The sequence below is a fragment of the Pelodiscus sinensis genome, chromosome 22, assembly GCF_049634645.1.
Source record: "Pelodiscus sinensis isolate JC-2024 chromosome 22, ASM4963464v1, whole genome shotgun sequence".
In the NCBI taxonomy this organism is placed as follows: Eukaryota; Metazoa; Chordata; order Testudines; family Trionychidae; genus Pelodiscus; species Pelodiscus sinensis.
The window spans coordinates 1,826,770-1,848,066 of record NC_134732.1 but is presented as its reverse complement, the minus strand read 5'-3'; the positions used below and the strand labels follow the sequence as shown (position 1 = coordinate 1,848,066).

Sequence of the window (21,297 nt, the reverse complement as noted above, 5' to 3'; positions counted from 1 at the left end):
CCTCTGTTTGTCTGGAAATGGGGACAGGGGAAGGATCACATGAGGATTCCCTGTTGTGATCCCTCCCTCTGGGGCACCTGGCGCTGGCCACTGTGGGCAGACCGGACGCTGGGCTGGATGGACCGTTGGTCTGACCCAGCCTGGCCGCTCTTATGTTCTTACACGTTACATGATGCATTTTGCCTAAAAGCATCTTTGAGTTATGCACGTTCATAGTCATAAGCCCATTTTGATGAAGCTTGAGGAGGCTGACCCCCCTCCCCCGAGATCAGTGTTAGCGTGTCTGATGTGGAGGCAGTTGTGTTCAGAAATTCTGTCTGGCTTTGGTTACCCAAACACCCAGTGTCATCAGACCCGGTGGTGTCCCGTCACCGCGTGTTTTAATCATGCTGACACGCAGGTGAGCCGGCCAGGTGTCCAGCCACGGATGTGTCTGTGTTTGGCTGGGGCCTGGGAGTGAGCTGCACCTGATCTGCCAGCCTCGCATACCCCACACCCCGCCGCAGAGTAGCTGTACCCAGCGGGGTCTTCAGAAGCCAGCAGGGAGCCCCTTCCCACAGGAGGAGTGAAATACAAAGGGGGGGGGCTTAAGGACAAGACTCACAAAGCACAGCCAATAGCCATGGGGTCAGAGCACTTGGGATAGGGGAGCCCACACGCTGCCCCATGTGCAGCAGGGACCTGACCTCCAGGTCTCTCTCCCCCATGCGAGTGCCCTTGCTCCCAGCCCATCCGCCCCTCCTGGAGCAGCTCCACATGGGGTAAGTGGTTGTTGATTGGAGCAGGGACCTGAACTGGGTCTATCACAGCCCAGGTGAGTGCCCCTAGAACCAGGACACAGACACCCAGCTTAGCCCCTGAACCACTAGAGCAGGGCTACTCAGCTTCAGAAGCCCCAGGGGGCACAATGATACTCTCAGCACATGCCAAGGGCCGCAACTTGAGCGAGGTTGCATAGACATGCAAATATATGCAAATATATGCAAATAGATTATATCACACTGACGGGCATGAATACAAAGATTAAGGCAAGACTGCAGAACACACTGGCCCCATTTAAGTCGGTTCTGCTGATATCAATAAAATGAAACATTTACCCGATTTCCGCCAATATGACAGCGCTTGCAATGAGCAGTGGCAGCCAGGAATTGAAATGCTAAAACGCATCTCAGCAGAAGACCGTTCTATTGGCTACATTGTTGCTTTGGCTCCCGCCCGTGGGCCGCATGCTGAGCCAAACCGCACCACGGGCTGCAAACTAACGGGCTGTGGGCTGCATGTGGCCACGTGCTGAGTAGCCCTGCGCTAGACCATCCTTCCCCAGACAAGTTCATGGGAATCCCCTTCCCCTCCATTGCAAAGTAAGGGCAGAGGAAAGGCCAATCCACAGTCGAGTTCCTGAGATCTGCTCCCTATGGAGGTGGGGTGGAGCATGGAGATGAACCAAGAATAGCTAGATCTTTAGGTAATGGGAGAGATACGTGAATGTCCCCAGCTGCAAATGAATCTGGCATTCCGGTACATCCGGCCCCCTGCATCACCCCAGGGCTCCCTTGTGGAAGGAACATCTGGCTTCAATATCCTCAGCTAAGGTTAATTTAACAGGGCAGCAGCAGCTTTATGCATACTAGGCTGGGATTCATGGCATGTCATGAGTCTCCCCTCCCCCATGATTTATTAAATTTGGCTTGTGGCTCTGCATGTGCATAATGCAATGTTGGCAAAGTCCAGCCTGTGACCCGCCATTGCACAATCTGCGGGCTGTGTCCAACCTAGTCCTGCGCACGTGCCGCTCATGTATGTGAAGTTAGAGTTTCGAAGGGTGGATCTCTTTACAGTTCCACATGGGCTAAGGAGGCCCGTGCCCAATACTCCGGAGGCAGAATGGCCCAGTGCTCAAGACAACGATCTGTACATGGGTTTGGCTTGGGAGCCCAAACTGTGGTTGGTCCTAGAAAGGCAGGTGGCCAGGACACCTCATACTGGAGCCCATTCTGGACCTGGCACTTTTCCACTTAAGGCAAGAAAACTCTGAACGGCGCACAAAGAATTCCAGCCTCGGGCAAAAGAGAAGCGAAAGGGAGAAACCAAACAATAGTGAGTGGCCACCCAAGATGCCTGCTGGATACATCTAAGACTGAACAGGCAGAAACACTGTGCCCAAGCCAGGAGCCTGCCTAGCTTGTCAAAGAGAGATGATCAGCACAGCGGTTAGGGGAAGAATTTGCAGAAAACACTTTTCTTAGTGGATTAGGGTTAGCTGGTGTTGTTTATTTTGGCTTAGTAACTGACTTTGATCGCAGCATGGGCTAGTGAATACGGTTAAACGGTTAACCTTCACACTTACACGCAAGATTCCCCCCAGCACCGCTGCCTCTCTATCAGAAGTGGTGGGAGGATGAGCAGGCGGGAGCCAGTACATGCAGGGAACCAGCTGAGACAGAGTTTGCAGCACAACCGCCGGGCCATCCAGCCAGGTCCAGCAGGACCCAGAGAAGTTCTGTTCCAAAAGTACTGATGTTTATTATAACACGACAAAGACCATCACATCAGCCTCTGCACCTTCTCTGCCCTCTCATCCCATAACTCTGCTCCCTGACTCTTGCTTTGCCTTTATTTTTGCTCTTTTCTATGGCAACAGCTGCCACCAATTGTAATTCTCAGCACTTAACAGTTTATTTCCTCTCTCTGCCGTGTCTCCTGGGGAGTGTAACAAAGACCTGCCCCTTTCTCTCCCCACCCTGGTATTTTATCAACAACAATGGGATTTTTCTTACCTTAAAATGGTTGAATTCCTTAGAAAGCTCTTCTCTTCCCTGGGCATGGCCTTCCTAGGCACACGAAAGGGGATCTGGTGTTTCTTCCACCTTAGTGAGCACACGGGCTCCATCTCCACGGCTTTTTACTTGGAAAAGGCTTTTTGTTTAAACCACTGTGACCAGTTAGTTCACTGAAGGAAAGCCCGTCGGCGGCCCTGAGCAGGCCCTGAAGCACGCAGGCATCTGCAGCTCTAGGGCACCAGTCAAACAACTTTCATTGAGCCGATTCTGGTGGGTTTAACAGGTTTTTCTGTACGGTTTGTACTGTCAGTGATTTTTTTCAAACGTTTGCTCGCGGATATTTCTGTCGTTTGTTCCACTTCTTACCTTGCTTGTTCACCCTTTCTGTCCATGGTTTCCCAGGATGCACTGGGCTCCAAGCTAATGCTGAAAGCATCCCCAGCTGTGCTAGGTCTGTTAGTAGCAACAGCGCTTCCTTGATCAAGTCACTTCTACACTCCCAGCCCCCCCCCCTTTAGTGCCAGGGGCTTTCGAGTGAGGCTGAAGGAAGTGAACCCGGCTGCCAGGCTCACAGCCCAAACCCAGGGCAGCCCCTGCCTCGCTGCTAGTCATACAGCTGCCAGGAGAACTCCAGGGGGGAAGAAAATTCCCCGGAGCGGCTGGGGGAGACCCTGGCCAGGCCTGGGCTGTGTTGGAGGCCACTGCTGTGAAGGTGGGCGCAGGGCGCAGGGGCCAAGTGGAGAGAGGGCGGAGTGTTGGTGCAAATGCCACTTCAGTCAATGGGAGCATGTTATGCACCAAGCAGGGAGGCGACGCAGAGCAGGTAACGGGGGACCGGCACTCCCCTGCCTGTTCTTTGCTTCCCCTCCCCAGAAGGTCCCTCAGATGCTGCTGCTGCCCACAACCCAGCCCCAGGGAACGTTCCCCTCCATTCTGGGCTGCAGGCAGGCCTGCTCCCCCGCCGCAAGCTGCCAGCGAGACGTGGGCTTGTAGGCACTTGGGCGCCGTCTAGACTGCAAGCCTCTTTCGAAAGAGCGTCTAGACCACAAGCAGCTTTTGAAGAAGCGAGCCGCAGTCTGGACGCTCTCTTTCGAAAAAGCAGTTTGCATCACATAGCGGCTTTTCTCGGAAGAGCACGTTGGAAACAAGGCGTTCTTCCTCGTAAAACGAGGGTTTCCACGGTCGAAAAAACTGCCATGTTCTTTTGATTTACTGTCGGCAGAATGCGGCAGCAGTCTAGACTCAGGTAAAGATTTTTAGAAAAAAGGCCACTTTTTTCGAAAAATCTCTGTAGTCTAGACACACCCTTGAAAGCTACAGCAGCACCGGCGCAGCAGCCTGCGCGGCCTGGCGGGGTCCCCCGTGGCACAGCTGATCCCCGTCCCCTCCCCACCCAGCGCTGGCGGCCCCACTGGGGCTGTGGAGGTTTCACCCCCTGAACACAGCAGGTCGCACTCGACTTTTCAGGGAGACCAGGCCTAGCGACTTTTCAGGGAGACCAGGCCTAGGGTGCGAGCTTCTCAAAGCCCCTTCTGCCCCTCAAAGCTACCACTGCGCCCAGGGGCAAAGGGCTGGGGGACTTCGGCTGCTCCCCGGTCTCCCGAGAGCAGCGAGGGGCAGACGTGCAGCCCAGCACCGCCCCTTGGCTGAGCGCCGGCTCTCGATGCTGCCGCGGGCCAAAGCCCTGCGCCCGCGTCCGTCTTGCACAAGGTGTGACCAGGGTCTCCCTTCGGCCAGGCCCCCGCCCCGATGGCACAAGCAATGCAAGTCCCCCGCTGCCGCCCGGATCCCCGCAACCCCTGCCAGCCCCACCCCCTTCGCTCCAGCAGCACCACCAGAGAGCAAACCCCACGGCCAGCCCCCCACCCACAAAGGCCCCATTTCCAGGCTTCGCCTGCGCCAAGCGGCTTTGACCCTGCAGCTGCAGCACAGGGCCCACCCTGCAGCACCAGCTCCCTAGGGCAGGGCTCCCTCCTCTGGCCACAGCTGGAAGCTGAGGCCAGCTCCCCCAGCAGTCACCCCACTGGCACCGCAGAGAACACAAGCCCCAGCCCTTACGTTTGCTGTTTATTTAAAAAGGCCCGGGGAGGGGCAGCAACTCCCGAGCCTCACACACCCGCCTGGCAGCCGTCTCCAGAGGCCAGGCTGTAAACGTTCCGGGGATGTCGGGCTGCCCGGAGCCGCAGAGGGGGGCAGGGCCGGCTCAGGGACCAGAGCAGGGCAGCCGCTTTAGCCCAGGTGGGAGGAGAAGCGAGTGGGGCTGGGGGCACAGATCTCAAGGGGGCGGCTGGAGGAAACAGCCCCGCCAAAGGGCCCCAGGGAAGCTGTTGTGTGAACACACCCGCCTCGGGCTCCACGCGCGCAAGCACAGAGCCAGCGGCTGATCTCCGAGCACAGCCCCCCACTCTGTTCTGTTCCTCCTAGGACAGGAAGGGGCGAGGGAAAGGGCAGGTGGATGTAAGTGACCTTCCCAGTCCCGCTGCGGCTGGCGCGGGGGAGCAAGCGCCCTGCCTGCTCGAGGCCCCATGCTGGGCCGCTCCTCGCCACGGGAGCATGAAAAGAAACTTGGGGCAGAGCCTCAGAGCAGCACCTGCCACTCGTGTCTTGTGCATCCAGAACCCCCCACCCTGCGAAAGGGCCACGCCCGGGGAGGGGGGCTGCAGCATTTAGGGCAGCAAACAGGCGTTTCTTCCCCACGCAGGGGAGTGGGGCGGGGAACAGTCCATCTGCAGCCTGCCCTCCGGCGGAGCTTCTTGGGAGGGATTCTTGGTCTGAACCGGGGTTCGGTGGGGGAGGGAGGCTGGCTCCGGAGGCCTGCTAGCTGCTTCCTTGGGCTGCAGAACGGAACCCTGCATCTCCCCCGGGCCGGCCACAGGGGCCACAAGGGAACCTGTCCCACGGTCACCGGTGGAACCGAGACAGGGAGCCCTGCCGGGGCTGCAGGCCGCCTGGAGCATGGCTCAGTGCTGGGAACTGCCCTGTTCAGCGCACAGGGGGGTTAACCCTGAAACCGACCTGGGTCAGTAGAATGTAAACATGAGTGACGATGGCCCTGCTCCTCCCCACGCCACAAAGGGGCTGCTGGGCCGTGAGGCTCCGCACCAGCTACTGCAAGTAGCATCCTGGGACAGGCCCGTCACGGACGCGAGCTAGCCCTGTGCCGGAGAGCGGGCTCGGGCAGGTGGGGGACGAGCTGGGCGCACGGAAGCTCTCCGCCCCTGCGCTGCCAGCAGGAGTGTTCAACGACGGGACACGGCCCCCTTCACACAGCAGCAGGCACCGGCCCGGGCAGGCGAGGGCTGAGGCTGGAGCAGCCCCCCACGTGCAGGGGGAGAAAACCTTTGGAGTGTGGTGCTCCCGGCCTGGAGTCGGGCAGACGGGCCTGGTGCCGGGGCCGGTTGCCAAGGCAGCCTCGCCACGGAGACACCGTGGGTCCCAACCCAGCGCCCAGATGGGGGCGTCGCAGCCCTGCCGGGAAGGCCTGGGGCTGGCTTTGGTACCAGACAGGGACGGGTTCAGGTGCTTTGCCAGCGCCTCCATCCCTACCATAAACGAGATGCGGCACCTCCCAGGAGCAGGGAGTCCCAGCCCCCTAGAAACCCACAGTGAGCCCAGGGCCCTTGGGGGCTCAGGTCTTGTGTCTGAGATAGGCCAGCTGGGGGCTGTTTCTGCAGCCAGGTCCCTGCCCGTCCCTTCCCCAGAGCCCTGGCCGGGGCGTGGGAGAGCAGCTGGGAGCCTAGATGAAGGTGGAGTCCAGCTGGCTCGTTTCATGGTTATTTCGGGCCCGAGCCTCAAAAAGCTGCTTGATGAGGGCGGATTTCTCCTGCTCCAGCTGGGTGATCCGCTCGCTCTTCTCCGTCACCTCCTGCAGAGAGAGGAGCAGAGCCCGGGTTAGGGTGGGCAGCAAGCTCTTCCCAGGGTCCTGCCTCGCCCAGACACCACGGCCACCGGCTGGATCTCCACTCTCAGCAGCTCCATTGGGCCAGGGCAAACTCTGTGCTGGCAAGAGGTGGATCTGAGTAACAGGGCCAGGGTCCCCCCAGCTGCCCTTTGTGGCTGGTCTCCACTCCTCCCTCAGCCTGTCTTCAGGGTCAGGATGTGAGCCCCCTCCCCAGCTGGCCCAGCCCATTTCAGAAAGCAGAGCAGCCGGCTGGCACCAGGGCCCCCCCGCCCTGCCCGAGCGAGGCACAGTCCAGGGGCCTCCAGCTGAAATGTCAACCCCTGAGCCATCCAGGCCCCAGGTGCCATGTGGTGGGACCGGAAGACCACACCACTCAGGTGGGGGGCTCCGAGTATCTGCTGGGCAGGGTTCCCCTCTCATCCATGCTCTTCTCTTGGGCCTGGGTCCCACTCCCCCAGCCAGCCCCGCCACCCCCTAAAGGTCCCTTCCCTCCGGCTCTGCCTGACGGGGGGCTGGCTCCTGGCTCCCCTCCGCCTCCTTGGGCCCTGGTGCCAAGCCCCTGGCCCCTCCGCTCACCTTGGTGAGAAGCCGGTTTTGCTCCTTCAGCATAGTGATGGCTTGCTGCCCCGCCAGGGCTGGAGGCGCAGTGGGAGCAGCGGGGATCTGCCGGGGCAGAGCCGACGAGGCGTTCGGAGGCTGGGAAGAAGAGGGAGTTCAGATGTCCCTTTGGTGGCCTGCCCCAGCCTGTCCCCACCCTAGCTTTCCGCTTCCCCAGCCGGGGCTGAGCTCTGCACAGATCCCCCGGCTCAGCCCGGCCTCCTCCTGCCTCCTCCCGCCTACCCCCGGGACACTGGCTGAGCAGGAAATGCACATGGGCCTGGTCTGTCAATACTCAGCTCAGCCTGCAGAGGGCACCGCACGCCCACTGCTTAACCCACAGCCGGGGGGGGGGGGGGTTACCCCAAGCCTTGTGGGCCGATCCAGACACACCGGGCCCGGAATGGGCCCATGGGCTCTGCCCGGCAGGAGGGAGGAAACGGCTCCTGCACAGGCACTGGCCTCCCACCGCTCCCATTGGCCGGGAATCGCAGCCAATGGGAGCAGCAGACGGTGGTGCCTGCAGACAAAGGATGCACAGAGCCCCAATCCCCTGCCTGCTCCTGCACCACTCCTCCCTCCCCCCAGGCCCCGCACCCCATAGACCAGGTGGGGAATTGCTGCTCTAAACCCTGGAGGTCCTGGATACCTGCTCCCAGCTCTCAGCTGCGGGGCCAGACATCCCTGCAGGGCTGTATTGATTCTGTGTCTGGTCTGGCGGCCCCCTTGCTATGCTGCTCCCGTGGATCTACTGGAGCGCGATCCAAACGAGAGCCCCCGGAGCAGGGGCTCCGCTGCTACCCGGACTGCGCTCTCACCTTCCCCCCCAGCAGCTCTGCCAGGCAGCGGTTCACCTCCTGCAGCTTGGGCAGGAGGCGGCCCAGGTGGCTTTGGCTCCCCTCCGGGAAGAAGTCCTGGAAGAAGCAAGGGAGAGAAGGTAGAAAGAGGCTCCAGGTCTCCATGCTGCTGCGTGGCACAAGCAGAGAGAGCCCAAGAGCTCTCTGGCCTTCCTCGTAACTCCACGGGATTCGTCTGCCAGGGGCCGCCTGGCTGGAAAGGTGGCGGGCGGGTGGAAATGCCCCGGCCGATCCAAGGTTAGGCTGTGGTGGGACGTGCAGCGAGCCCGGTCGGGCACAGGCCAAGGCCTCTCGTCTCGATTTACAAACCATCCCTCCTGGCCACGTCCCTGCCCTTGCTCCGGAAGGCGGCCTCAGGCCACGGCCAATGCCGCATGTGTCGGAGGAGCGGCAGGATAAGCACACGGCCTAGCCAGCGGGTGGGGAGGGAGGAATCCTTCCTGCATGTCACACACGTGCTCCCCTTCACTAGCTCCCATCTGGGTGATTAATGATCATTAAAGCTCAGATCCTCAGAGGTATTTAGGCTCCTAACACCCACAGTAATGAATGAAATTAGGCACCTAAATCCCTTTGCAGAGCTGGGCCTAAGAGCTTTGGACTCTTCTCCAAAGAAAATAACCCAGTGCGCAGCCGACTGCCTTGGGGGAAAAGCTTTGCCTGGGTGGAAGCAGCAGGCATGTGGCCGAGGCAATGGAGTGACCCCTGCTGGCACAAGGGGTGAACTGAGCAAGCCCCATGGGTGAGCTCCTCGCGGGACGAAGCAGGGCTCCCTGGGGTGCGCTGGACGGCTCCCCGGCTCCATTGCGGAACAGGGAAGAAAGGAGCAGGAGACGTGACCGGCTGAACGTCCCTCCCCCTCCGATGCCAGCTGCCCTGCTCCCGCACATCCCGCACGTAGCCACGCCCCTTCAAGCCCTGCCAGCAACGGAGCGGAGCCAGACAGCGCCCGGGCGGCTGGACAGCTCGGCCCCTGGCCCAGGGGCTCTTTATGGGAAGTGATGTTAGAACCGGGGGGCTCCCCAGTCTGCGGGTGCAACCGGCCCTTTGCCCAGCCCCGCGGCAGGGCCCTCCAGGCCCCATGGGTCCCTGGTGCGAGTCCTGCACTCACGTGGGTGGTTTTGTTCTTCCCCAGGCGGCTCTGGCGCTCCTGCACGGCCTGGATTTGCTGGTGGTACCATTCCCGGGCGTGCTCCACCAGCTCCAGCCCCTGCAGCAGGAAGTCCTTCTCCTGCTCCAGCTCCTTCATTTGCTTCAGCTGCAAGACACAAGCCCCAGGGACATTAGTGCCCCTCGACCACCCTACGGCATGGGAGTCGCGCCTCCAGACGTCCTGCGAACGGCTTCCCCACGGCGCCGCCCCCGGCCCTGAGCCCAGGGCTGCCGTATCCTGGCCTCTACCCACCGGCTACGGAAGCCGCCTGGAGTGGGACGCGCTGGAGGAGCCCAACGGGAAGGCTGCTCTGGAACCCGCTGGTCACGGCAGCCACACGATGAGCCACCAAGCAGCAAGGAGGGGGTGAAATTCCACCCCCGCTGCGGCAAGCGCCGGTCTCCATGGGGTGGGCTCTGCCCGCTGGGCTTGGAGGGCGCTGCTCTCCGCCGCCCACCGTCAGCAGGCAGGACTGCAGACCCTGCCGGGGCCTCCGACTTCAGAGCAGACGCGGCACCCGCCTCGAGGCTAACGACGGTGCACACGGGACGCTTGTTTCCCAGCGTCTGCAGGAGACGGGCACGCCCCTGAGCCGAGAGACAGGGGCCTGGGTACAAAGAGACCTGATCAACCAAACTGAGCGCAGCTCTCCCTGGCCAACCGGAACTTGGTGCTTTCATTGCGGGAGCACCTACCACCTGGGGGGCAACGTAAGGCTTCAGAAGTGTGGGCGGGAGGCTGTCCCTGGTTCTGTCACTGACCTGACTTCCGACCCTAGGAAATCCCTTTGCCTCCCTGTGCCTCAGTTTCCCCATTTGTAAAATGGGGCAATGATACTTATCTCCCTGCCTAAAGATCCTGGAGCTCTACTGATGGGAAGTGCTGTTATTTTCTGTTTAGACGGTCAGGTCTTTGGGACAATGACTGTCTCTCACTACATGTACGCACAGCACCTAACACAATGGGAGCTGGAGCCAAGCTGGAGCAATGTGCACTCGCCAAATGCAAATAATAAGTGTGAAGCACTTGGAGGTGCTGGGAAGGAGCCTCGATAGCCGTCCAGAGCAGCCCTCATACAAACAAGAGAGATGCAACACAAATGCCATACGAAGAGAGATGAAAGCGACTAGGACTTTTCAGTTTAGAAAAGAGGAGGCTGAGGGGGGATATGACAGAGGTCTATGAAATCATGACCAGGGTGGAGAAAGGGAATAAAGAAAAATTATTTACTTGTTCCCATAACACAAGAACTAGGGGTCACCAAATGAAATTAATAGGTAGCAGAAGGCAGTATTTCTTCGCACAACACACAGTCAACCTGTGGAACTCCTTGCCAGAGGATGCTGTGAAGACCAGGATGAGCTAGATACATTCATGGAGGATACGTCTATCAATGGCTATTAGCCAGGATGGGCAGGAAGGGTGTCCCTAGCCTCTGTCAGAAGCTGGGAACAGGCGACAGGGGATCGGTCACCTGAGGATTCCTTGTTCTGCTCACTCCCGCTAGGGCACCTGACATGGGCTGCTGTGGGCAGACAGGACCCTGGACTGGATGGACCTTTGGTCTGACCCAGCCTGGCCGCTCGGATGTTCTTATGTACATGCAAGTGCGTGTTTAAATGACCACAGGAAGTGAGCAAGTCCAGCCCAAGAATTAGCAGCATTCCAGGAAAACCCTTTGCAAAGGGCTACATCCCTCGCACGCTGAGACACGCAATCCCCTACCCCCGGCTACACCTGCCGGCAGACCCAGCTCAAAGCCCCCCCCCCCCCTTCTCAGGGCTCAGCTGCGGCAAACACAAGAGGCACTTGCAATTCAACCCTTCGAACCTGGAGCTGCCAAGCCCAGCAGAACGGCTGCCAGGAGCCAGGGATCTCAATAGCACCGAGGGGCGAAGGCGAGTTCAGACCCCATTGAGGGTCGCTCACGCGTCCCAGACGGGCCTGAAAAGGGCTGCGGGTGCCCAGCAAGCTCGGATCACGAGGGACTCGGCTCCAAAGCCCCAGAGGCCACTCACGAGCATGTCCCTTCGTTAGCAGAGGGACAAACGGGTTTATCAGCCTGCCAGGCGCCCGCAGCCACCGCAACCCCTCGCTGTCCACGCCCTCCGAAGCGGCAGGGTCTCCTCCCTCCCCCTTTCCGGGCACAGACGGACGGACAGCCCCGGACGTACCCACAGGAAGAACCGCAGGGCCGTGGAGCTGCCCAGGCTGCTGCTCAGCGGGACGAAGAGGGTGCTGTATGTCGCCAGGACGCCCATCCAGCTGTGTCCGCAGCCTGGCACCGCGTGCCCTGCCCTGGTCCCGGCCCTGCCCGTTACCATGGAGCCGGGGGGACAGGACAACGCCCCGGTCGCCGGTGGGGTGACCTCTCTGCTCGGCGAGCGGGGGGGAGGCATGGAGTGCGCGGGCAGGGCTCCTTCCATGCGAGTGGGGCTGGCAGGGCCAGGGCAGCGCTCAACCCGGCCTGCTCCCGAGTGACGGAGCGCGCCCCCGCCGCGGCGCAGCCACAGGGGACGAGGCCAATCAATGGGCTCAGTGAACAGCAAGCCAGCCGAGACGCGCTGTCCTGGGGCACAGCCACTGCCAGCACACGCGGGGCGGGGGGACCCACACGCTCCACTCGCCCATGGGCACAGCACGGCTGCACCACGGCGCAGCGGGCGAGGGGCTCCGAGGGCTCTGCTGTGCAGCACCTTCCACCCCGGGAGTCACTCGTCGGGGAAGGGGCTGGTGTGTTTGTAGGCTAATCCGGGTAAAAGCCAAAGCACCAGACAGGGCTGCTAAGGCAGGCCGGGCTAATGGTTAGAGCACTAGTCCAGGCCACAGGAGAGCTGTGTTCAGATCCTGCTCGACCACAAGCGTGATGCTGATCAGGAGAGCGGAGAGCAGAGGCAGACGGTGCAAGGGGGGATGCCTCATTTAGCAACTAAAATATTGGCAGGGTCACAGGGCCCCTCCCAGCTGCTGCCACAAGTCACCCGTTCAGAGGGAGGTGCTCAGCCTTTCCGGCACTGGTGGCGTGGGGAGGACCCAGACAGACAGAACGCCCCAGGCAGGCAATCGGTGCCATCGTCACCATGCTCCAGCGAGGGAAACTGAGGCCCAGGGAAGGGCCTGGCCCGCAATCCTGCAGACAGGAATCGAACCCGATCTGCAGAGTCCCAGGCCAGGCCCCGACCCAGCTGCCTCACTCTCCAGCTGTGCCTGTTAGCAAAGGTTGGCTGGTACGGGCGCTCCACTAACCCCCTTCCGATCTGCCCGTCTCCAAAGCAGCGAGCTGGAGGGTCCGGTCTGGCTGAACGGAGGCAGAGCGCCGCTGGGCACAGCTTTCCTGAGACCCCCTTGGTCCCCTGCAAGGACTGCACGGCAGCCCCGCTCCAGCTCCCCACCCTGAGCAAAGCGGGTTAAGTTGCAGCCCTGCTGCCACATAGCAACTGAGCTCCCAAGTCGTGTGCGACGCCCCCGGGGAGGGCCAGGCGGGAATCAGAGCGTGTTATGTGGCCGGAAGCAGCTGTGCCGACAATCGATGCTGCACAACGGCCGCCCGTGTCCCCGCCAGCGCCACTCAGATCAGGGAGGGGGAGGGATACTGGCGCCCGAGAGAGGACAGAAGCGGTGCAGCAGGGCTTGGGATACAATACTGCACATGCCAAGGCAGGCGCTTCTGTTTCCACGACTGAGTCCAGCCACCCAGGGCAGGAGTTTGGCTCACGAGCTGCACGGGGGAGCGGAAACTCGCACGAGCACTTTGCCATCTGTCTGCACCAGGTCCTTCTACTGCCCACCACAGCTCTCCAGCGGGCGATTCTCCACCCTGCTCTGGGGCCATGGGGCCAGGCTCCGAGGCCCTGAAGCAAGTCAGACCTGCCAGGGAGTGTAGCCACCCTGCACCAGGAAAAAAAGGGTTAAAACAGCCTTGGGAGAGGGCTGACCCAGGAGCCAATTGGAGGTGAGCTAGAGTCAGCCAATCAGGGCTCGGCTAGGCCATATAAGAAGGGCTCCTGGCAGACTGCAGCAGACAGTCTCACTCCAGCCCTGGAGGGAGAGGGACCTTGCTGCCTGCTAGCTTAGGTACCATGGACAGAGCAGTGCTGGGAAAGGCAGGGTGAGCCAGTCTAAGCGGTCTCCACTGAGACCCAGCCACAGGGACCCGAGGGGACTAGGGTAGCAGGGAAGCAGGAGAAGGCAGCAGGGCCACACCCCCTCACCTATGATGAGTGATCTTGTCAGATTGCAGTTTGCCCCTGAGCCAAGGGTTAGGTGATGATTGGGGCAGGAGAAGGCAGAGGAAGAATTCTCCACCTGCCATCTCTGGAAGGTGCACAGGGGACTTAATGCATTAGCAGATCCGGCCCCTGGAGTTTAAAGCCCGGACCGATCCCTGCATCAGCACAGAGCTCAATGGAGCCTGTAACAGGCAACATACGTCTCTGCAATTCAATTCTCTAGTACGTTTGCAACGACAAACACCAGAACTTTAATCTCTGCTCTAAACACTGCAGCAGAGCATGGGGCTTCAGATGTCAAAGGCACACTTAACTCTGCAGAGACACGGCCGTGAAACTAGAGATGTCAGCGTGTACCCGGTTACAAGGTTAACGGATAAGCCGGGGGTCACTGATTAATCTTTATGGTCACACGTACCGCCTTCCCTGCCCATTGCTGCCTCTGTATCAGAGGCAGCAGGGGGAGGGGGCAGGCGGGAGCCAGTGCTTGGGGAGAGATGGCTTATTGCAAGCACTGGCTCCCACCTGCTCCCCTGCATGTAAACATGTAGCTGCTAAAAATTCTCTGGTTACACAGCTACTGAAAACACTTTGTTGATATCCCCCCTGCAACCCCGCCCGTTTGAGTATCTCATCACACTGTTAGGCTGGCATGATTTTGCAGAAATACTTTTAACGGAAAAGTTTTTCCGTTAAAAGTATTTCCGCAAAAGTGCATCTAGATTGGCACGGATGCTTTTGCGCAAAAGCATCTGTGGCCAGTCTAGATGCGATTTTGTGCAAGAAAGCCCCGATTGCGCAAGTAGACTTGAGGGCCAGTGTAGACAGGGAAGAACTATTTTGTGCAAAAAAGCCCAGATGGCTAAAATGGCAATCGGGGCTTTCTTGCACAAAATAGTTCTTCCCTGTCTACACTGGCCCTCAAGTCTACTTGCACAAGAGGGCCAGTGTAGACAGGCACCTTAATTTTTTGCTCAAGAAATCCCAATGGCTAAAATGGCCATCGGCGCTTTCTTGCACAAAAGCGCGTCTATACTGGGCATGGATGCTTTTGCACAAAAGCACTTTTTGCACAAACGCATCCGTGCCAATCTAGACGCTCTTTTGTGGAAATACTTTTAATGGAAAAACTTTTCCGTTAAAAGTATTTCTGCAAAATCATGCCAGTCTAGACGCAGCCAGAGTGTTTACAAGCTGCCTACCACCCCCGGCTTTCCTTTCGCGCATGTTACGAGACGGGATGACTGGTAAGAGACTGACACAACACACATTTCAGAAGAATCTCTCCCCAGTACCCCACAAACCCCAAGTCCCATAGGATGAACGGAAGCATGAAACCCCAGCGTGGACCGAGAGGGAGACTGGGAACCTGTCATTTCAATTACATAAACCAGGCAGCAAACTGCATGTGAGAGAACAGAGCCCCTAGTGGTTGCAGCTTCCACGGGCAGGAATAACTGCAGCTGGGTGACCAAGACAGAGCTGCTCCCCTACCATGCCATAGTCCACCCCGCTGGTGATGGTGTGTCTCCGGTGTTCACTGTGACGTCTCTCCTGCCGCCGAGCGTCTGCCGTCCCCGGGGAGCTACCCTCGTCGTGGGACTGTCCTGGCGGCTTCCCGTCAGCTCCTTCATGGGAGGAAGGACACATATTTTGAAGAGGGCACCGTGCAGGAACATACGCCCAGCACAAGGGGATCAGAGGGTGCCAGGCCAGGACGCACGCCCAGCCCCAAAGGGTCTGAGCGCCAGGCTGGGACGCATGCCCAGCCCCAGAGGGCACCAGGCTGGAACAGACCCCCAGCCTCACAGGGTCGGAGGATTTCTCCATATATTCTGAGCGCCAAGATGAGTCTGCAGATGGGGATTTCAGCCTCGTTCCAGTAGGCACTCCCCTGGCCAGGCCTGGGCATTGCAGAGGTCTCATGAATCAGGATCTTCCGCCCACATGAGCTGCAATGCAGCACGTGTCTGACACTCCCGTTACTCCGAAGGGGCAGGACCCTGAGTTTCGAGCCAGTGAAAGTGGAGGGCTGGGCCCACCAGCAAGTGTAACTGTGTGACCTGAAAATCTCAGCAGCCCCGTACCTTGTGCCCAGCCCCAGATGCTGCTGGGTAGTTTCACACTGTCCCTACCAGGCAGTTGTGCCATAAATGCCCAAGGGGGAAGTTTCTTCTTTCTCCGCGGAGGGTTTGTGTTTGGCTTGTGCAATAAAGTGAGAACGAGACCCACCCATATAACCGTCCCGTTTCCGTTTTCCTGCCTCTGCTCATAGACTCATAGACTCATAGACTTTAAGGTCAGAAGGGACCATTATGATCATCTAGTCTGACCCCCTGCACAGTGCAGGCCACAGAATCTCACCCACCCCTCTTAGAATAATCCTCTCACCTATGTCTCAGATATTGAAGCCTTCCAATACTTTGAAGGCCCCAACATGCAGAGAGTCCTTCAGCTGTGATCTGTGCCCAATGCTACAGAGGAAGGCGAAAAACCTCCAGGGCCTCTGCCAATCTACCCTGGAGGAAAATTCCTTCCTGACCCCAAATATGGCGATCAGTTAAACCCTGAGCATGTGGGCAAGACTCACCAGCCAGACACCCAGAAAGTTCCCTATAGCAACTCCTATCATCCCTCCATTGACCTATTTCCAACTGGAAATGAATGGTCAATTAGTTACCAAGATCATGTTATTTCATCCAACCATCCCCTTATCATAGAATCAGAACTGGAAGAGACCTCAGAAGGTCGTCAAGTCCAGCCCTCCGCTCTAGGCAGGACCAATCCCATCTAAATCAACCCGGCCAGGGCTTTGTCAAGCCGAGACTTAAACACCTCTAGGGATGGAGACTCCACTACTTCCCTAGGTAACCCATTCCAGTGCTTCACTACCCTCCTAGTAAAATAGTTTTTCCTAATATCCAATCTGGACCTCTCCCACCACAACTTGAGCCCATTGCTCCTTGTTCTGCCATCTGTCACTACTGAGAACAGCCTCTCTCCATCCTCTTTGGAACCTCCCTTCAGGAAGTTGAAGGCTGCTATCAAGTCCCCCCTCACTCTTCTCTTCTGCAGACTAAACAGACCCAAGTCCCTCAGCCTCTCCTCGTAGGTCATATGCTCCAGACCCCTAATCATTTTGGTTGCCCTCCGCTGGACCCTCTCCAATGCGTCCGCATCCTTTTTGTAGTGGGGGGCCCAGAACTGGACACAGTACTCCAGATGTGGCCTCACCAAAGCCGAATAAAGGGGAATAATGACATCTCTGGATCTGCTGGCAATGCTCCTCTTAATGCAACCTAATATGCCATTAGCCTTCTTGGCTACAAGGGCACACTGTTGACTCATATCTAGCTTCTCATCCACTGTAACCCCCAGGTCCTTTTCTGCAGAACTACTATTTAACTGATTGGTCCCCAGCCTGTAACTATGCTTGGGATTCTTCCGTCCCAAGTGCAGGACTCTACACTTGTCTTTGTTGAATCTCATGAGATTTCTAGTGGCCCAATCCTCCAATTTGTCTAAGTCACTCTGGACCCTATCTCTGCCCTTAAGCGTATCTACCTCTCCCCCTAGCTTAGTGTCATCTGCAAACTTGCTGAGGGTGCAATCTATCCCCTCATCCAGGTCATTAATAAAGATATTGAACAAAACCGGTCCTAGAACCGAACCTTGGGGCACTCCACTAGAAACCGACCGCCATCCTGACATCGAACCGTTGATCACTACCCGCTGGGCCCGGCCTTCTAGCCAGCTTTCTACCCATCTTACCGTCCATTTATCCAATCCGCATTCCCTTAACTTGCTGGCAAGAATATTGTGGGAGACCGTATCAAAAGCCTTGCTAAAGTCAAGGTATATAACATCCACTGACTTTCCCATGTCCACTGAGCCAGTTACCTCATCATAGAAGCTAATCAGATTGGTCAAGCACGACTTGCCCTTTGTGAATCCATGCTGACTATTCCTGATCACTTTCCTCTCATTCAAGTGTCTCAAAATGGATTCCTTTAGGATCCCTTCCATGATTTTTCCAGGAACCGAGGTAAGACTGACCGGCCTATAGTTCCCTGGATCATCCTTCTTCCCTTTTTTGAAGATGGGCACTACATTTGCCTTTTTCCAATCATCCGGGATTTCGCCCGATCTCCACGACTTTTCAAAGATAATGGCCAAAGGCTCCTCAATGACATTTGCCAACTCCCTCAGTACCCTTGGGTGCATTAAGTCTGGACCCATGGATTTGTGTACTCGGACAGGAGCTGCAGCACGGCAAGGGCAAATCCCAGGCGAGCTCTGAGCTCGGGAGGGATGAAGCCTGCACTATGGGCCCAAGCACTAGCCTAGCGCTCAGCAGAGCTGGGTTCTGCCTCCCACCCAGCCACACGCTCCCTGGGCAAGCCCTTTGGGTGCATCTGCCCTGCAGTTCACAACCTGGGGCTGGCCTGTGGCCCAGGGCTCAGGCGAATGCAGCCACTGACAGCAATCCGTGGCCCCAGAACAGTCAATGGGCCCCATCCTTGCCCAGGCTGTGCCCACGTGGAATTCAGAGCAGAACTAAGTTGCACTGGGACAAACTTTCTCCTCTTACGCTCCTGCTCTGTTCTCATCTCTCGCTAATGAACTGGTGGCTGATCTGAACCTCGATTTCCTCTTTTCTATAATACAGGAAACTTCCCCTCCAGTTAGGTATCCCCTAACTGCCTACAGAAGGGTCTCTTCTCCTCCTCGGAAGCAGCAGGGGCTGGCTCCTGGAGGAAAAGACACTGGGACAGATAGTCCAGTCCAGTTTAGGAACTTCTGGGTTGCTAGACACAGGAGCAATAACAGTGACTGGCCTGTAAGTCATAACCGGGCACTTCTCAAATTGTGACCCACCAGTGACAACAGGCACGGGGAGCGCTCCCTGGGTCAGCAGTGGGAAAGCATAAAAAGACTCAAGGGAAATGCTTCAGGCTGCAGGACCTGATTCAAAGCCCAGTGACGGCCATAGAAAACGTCCATTGACTTCAATGCCTTGCATCAGGCCCCTAAGGAGTAGGGATGTAAAAAAGCGGGTAAGTGCGTAACTGTGTAACCTCTGAAAATCTCAGCAGTAACATGCATCAGCAGCGCAGGGCGGCAGCCAGCTCACAGGGAGCTGGTGCATGCCAGAAGCCAGCTTTTAAGCCAGCTCCTGGTGCACACTGGCTCCCACCAGTCACCCCGCTCCCGGGGAGCTGGCTGCTGCAGCCCCACAGTGTTAGCTCTGATACAGAGCCAGCAGCATGGCGTGGCAGCTGGCTTCCCAAGAGCAGGGCAGGAGCCTGCGTAAAACCATGATCAGTAAACGATAAGCCCAGGCCTATTGATTAACCGTTTAAACGGTTATACTTTTACATCCCTAATGAGGAGGGAATGTTGTGTTGTCTTACAGCAGTGGGAGGAACAGGTTTGCACTGCTTGAACCCAGAGCTGCAGGGGTTGGCCCGGACCCGCTCTGGCCTTGGACCCTGTCTCCCTACAGCCGTCCAGCAGCAACCAAGACGTTGAGACTGTGGGACCCGCTGAGATTCAGCAAAATTCCCCACCCCAGGGGAAGCCTTTTTTGGATGCGAAACCATCCAAAGGCTCCACTGCTTCAGCTGCAAGGACGCCGGCACCCAGCGGGAAGTACCCTGAGCCCAAGTCTTCAGGAAAAGCAGAGAGGCTGCCTGGGAACTGACCCAGTGATCTGCACTCCCCAAGAAACTGGAACCGCTCCCCTCTGGGATTCTGGGGAGCCCGGCTAGATTCCACTATGCCCCTCAGCACTTCACCTTGCCTGCTCCCCCATCGACCTCCCAAATTCACTCCCCTCACAGGGCCGGCCCCTGTCACGCCAGGGAGAGAAGTTAGATCCTGGCGGGTTTTACAGTCACAACTAACGTGTTGGATTTGGTCCGGGCAGCACGTGAGTCTGACAGCCCCGGAGCACAGTGCGGGCAAGGGATCCACTCAGCCAGGCTCTGGCAGCAGCCCCTTGGGGCTGCACTGGGACGCTCCAGCCAGAGGGGAGAGTAACCGACGTGCAGCGGGTGCCTGGCGGCAGGTGCTCTTCAATGGCCCTTGGGAAGGGCCCTGAACCGGCCTTGCTCTGCTCGCTGCGTCCCTGGGCTGCGTGGTCCCAGGACACTAGTGAGACAAGGCGGGGAGGCCGGAGCTTCCTTGGGCCCCCTCCTGCAGGAGAGGCAGGCAGGCTGAGGCAAGCTCAGTGGATTCCCTGGAGCAGATCCCCCGCCCCACAGCACAAGCCAGGGGCCCGAATCCTGCCACCTGCTTCTGTGTTTGCTGCCAGTGGGAAGACTGCTCCCATCGCTCCCTTCAAAGGGACCAGCCTCCCAGCGAGGAGCCCTGGGGGCGCAGCAGGCGAGAGCCCAGAGCAGGGCGCAGCGCGGGGGGGGGGGGGTCCAAGCACAGCAGCCAAGGGGAGGGGAATTACCGGAAAGCGGGCTGGGGGGGCCGGCAGCAGGAGCTGCAGAGGAGGCGGTTCTAGCCCCAGAGCTGAGGGGCCCCGGAAGGGGCCAGTGAAAAACTCTTTCCCTAGGCGGGTGGGGAAGCGCTGGGCTGGGTTCCCGAGGGAGGGGTGGAATCTCCATCCCTAGGGGTGTTTCAGTCCCGGCTGGGCTGATCGAGTTGGGTTGGTCCTTGGGCAGGGGCTGGACTCGATGGCTCCTGAGGTCTCTGCCCGCCCTGGGTTCTAGCCCCCCGCCCGGGGCCGCGGTTGCTGATCCCGCCCTGCCGCTCTCACCTCTGCTCCTGCCTTGGCTCTCTCCCCTGCGCTCCCCCTCGGCCCAGGGCGCGGGGGCTGCCGGCGGGCTCGGGATCTTCTCCAGGCTGCGGGACGAACTCCCGGCGAGCCCGCTCGCGCTCCTGCCCTTCTCCGCCAGCGGCCGGGGCTCCCCTGGCCCTCGGCCTGGCCCGCCCTTGTGGCGCGCCTTGCCGTGGGGGTCGCACGCCCGCGGGGCCGGCCGGGCCGCTTTACTCCGGTTCGCCGGGCTCAGCAGCGAGGCCCGGAGCCCCAGCACGAAGCGCTCGAAGGTGAGGTAGCCGCTGGCCGGGGCCGCCTGCCGCAGCCCCTCCAGCACGCCGTGGGGCAGCTCCCGGGCCTCGGCCCCCTGCCAGCGGCACTCGATCTCCCGCAGGTGCACGTAGCCCCGCTGGCGGTCGTCCAGGATGTCGAAGAGGGTCCGCAGGCTCTGCAGGAAGGCTCGGGGCAGCCCCTCGGCGCTGCAGGGCGGCTCGGCGGGCAGCGAGCGCCCCCCGCGCTCCGGAGCCATCAGGCCTGGGGAGCCGGCGCCGCGCGGGCTGGGAGCGCCGGGAATTGTTACCCCGGGTTCCACGGGGAACGCCTCCTGGCTCTCTTTTTCCTGAATGGGGCTCCCCTCTCGGTTGACGTCACTTCATTAGCATTCTCCTTTCTCATTGGCTGGCGCTGGGCAGCACCGCACGCTGATTGGCCGAGGAGGAAGCTGGCCGGTTTGATTTTCCAGCGCGGCAGGCCAGCCTAGCAGTTCGGTGTCATTTAAAACCCAGCCCAGGGAGCCCCCACAATGGGGCGCTGAGAGAGCCCCCCCCCGCCCTGGGTTTCAATCCGCCATGGGGAGAGACGGGGGGGGGGGGGCATTTTCTACCCAGTTAATGCGCTCACCCCGCCCCCGCGTTCAGACCCGGGGGAGTGCAGGGGCCGCCTTGTGCGAGCAACCCCGAGAGGATCTTCCCAATCCCTGCATCCCACCAAAGCTGATGCTCCTACACTTCA

At 59.2% G+C, this 21,297-nt stretch overlaps 1 protein-coding gene across 1 annotated transcript; it reads right to left on the bottom strand.

Annotated features, from left to right (window-relative positions):
• Positions 1 to 5,569: 5,569 nt before the first annotated feature.
• On the bottom strand, positions 5,570 to 20,916 carry SAPCD2 (suppressor APC domain containing 2). The gene is made up of 6 exons (XM_075905442.1): positions 20,287 to 20,916; positions 15,012 to 15,145; positions 9,247 to 9,393; positions 8,097 to 8,192; positions 7,258 to 7,377; positions 5,570 to 6,645 (listed from the first exon to the last, which is right to left on the bottom strand). Exons 1-6 carry the CDS (start codon positions 20,813 to 20,815, stop codon positions 6,517 to 6,519), a joined length of 1,155 nt encoding a protein of 384 aa, XP_075761557.1. The 5' UTR covers positions 20,816 to 20,916; the 3' UTR covers positions 5,570 to 6,516.
• Positions 20,917 to 21,297: the final 381 nt, after the last annotated feature.

Excerpts from the sequence above, each read along its gene's own strand:
- SAPCD2 (XM_075905442.1), bottom strand. The coding sequence starts at position 20,815 with ATGGCTCCGGAGCGCGGGGGGCGCTCGCTGCCCGCCGAGCCGCCCTGC. Across the intron at positions 15,146-20,286 it reads GAGCCAAGGCAGGAGCAGAG|GAGCTGACGGGAAGCCGCCA; the intron begins GTGAGAGCGGCA and ends CCTCCCATGAAG. Across the intron at positions 7,378-8,096 it reads CAGAGCTGCTGGGGGGGAAG|CCTCCGAACGCCTCGTCGGC; the intron begins GTGAGAGCGCAG and ends TCTTCTTCCCAG.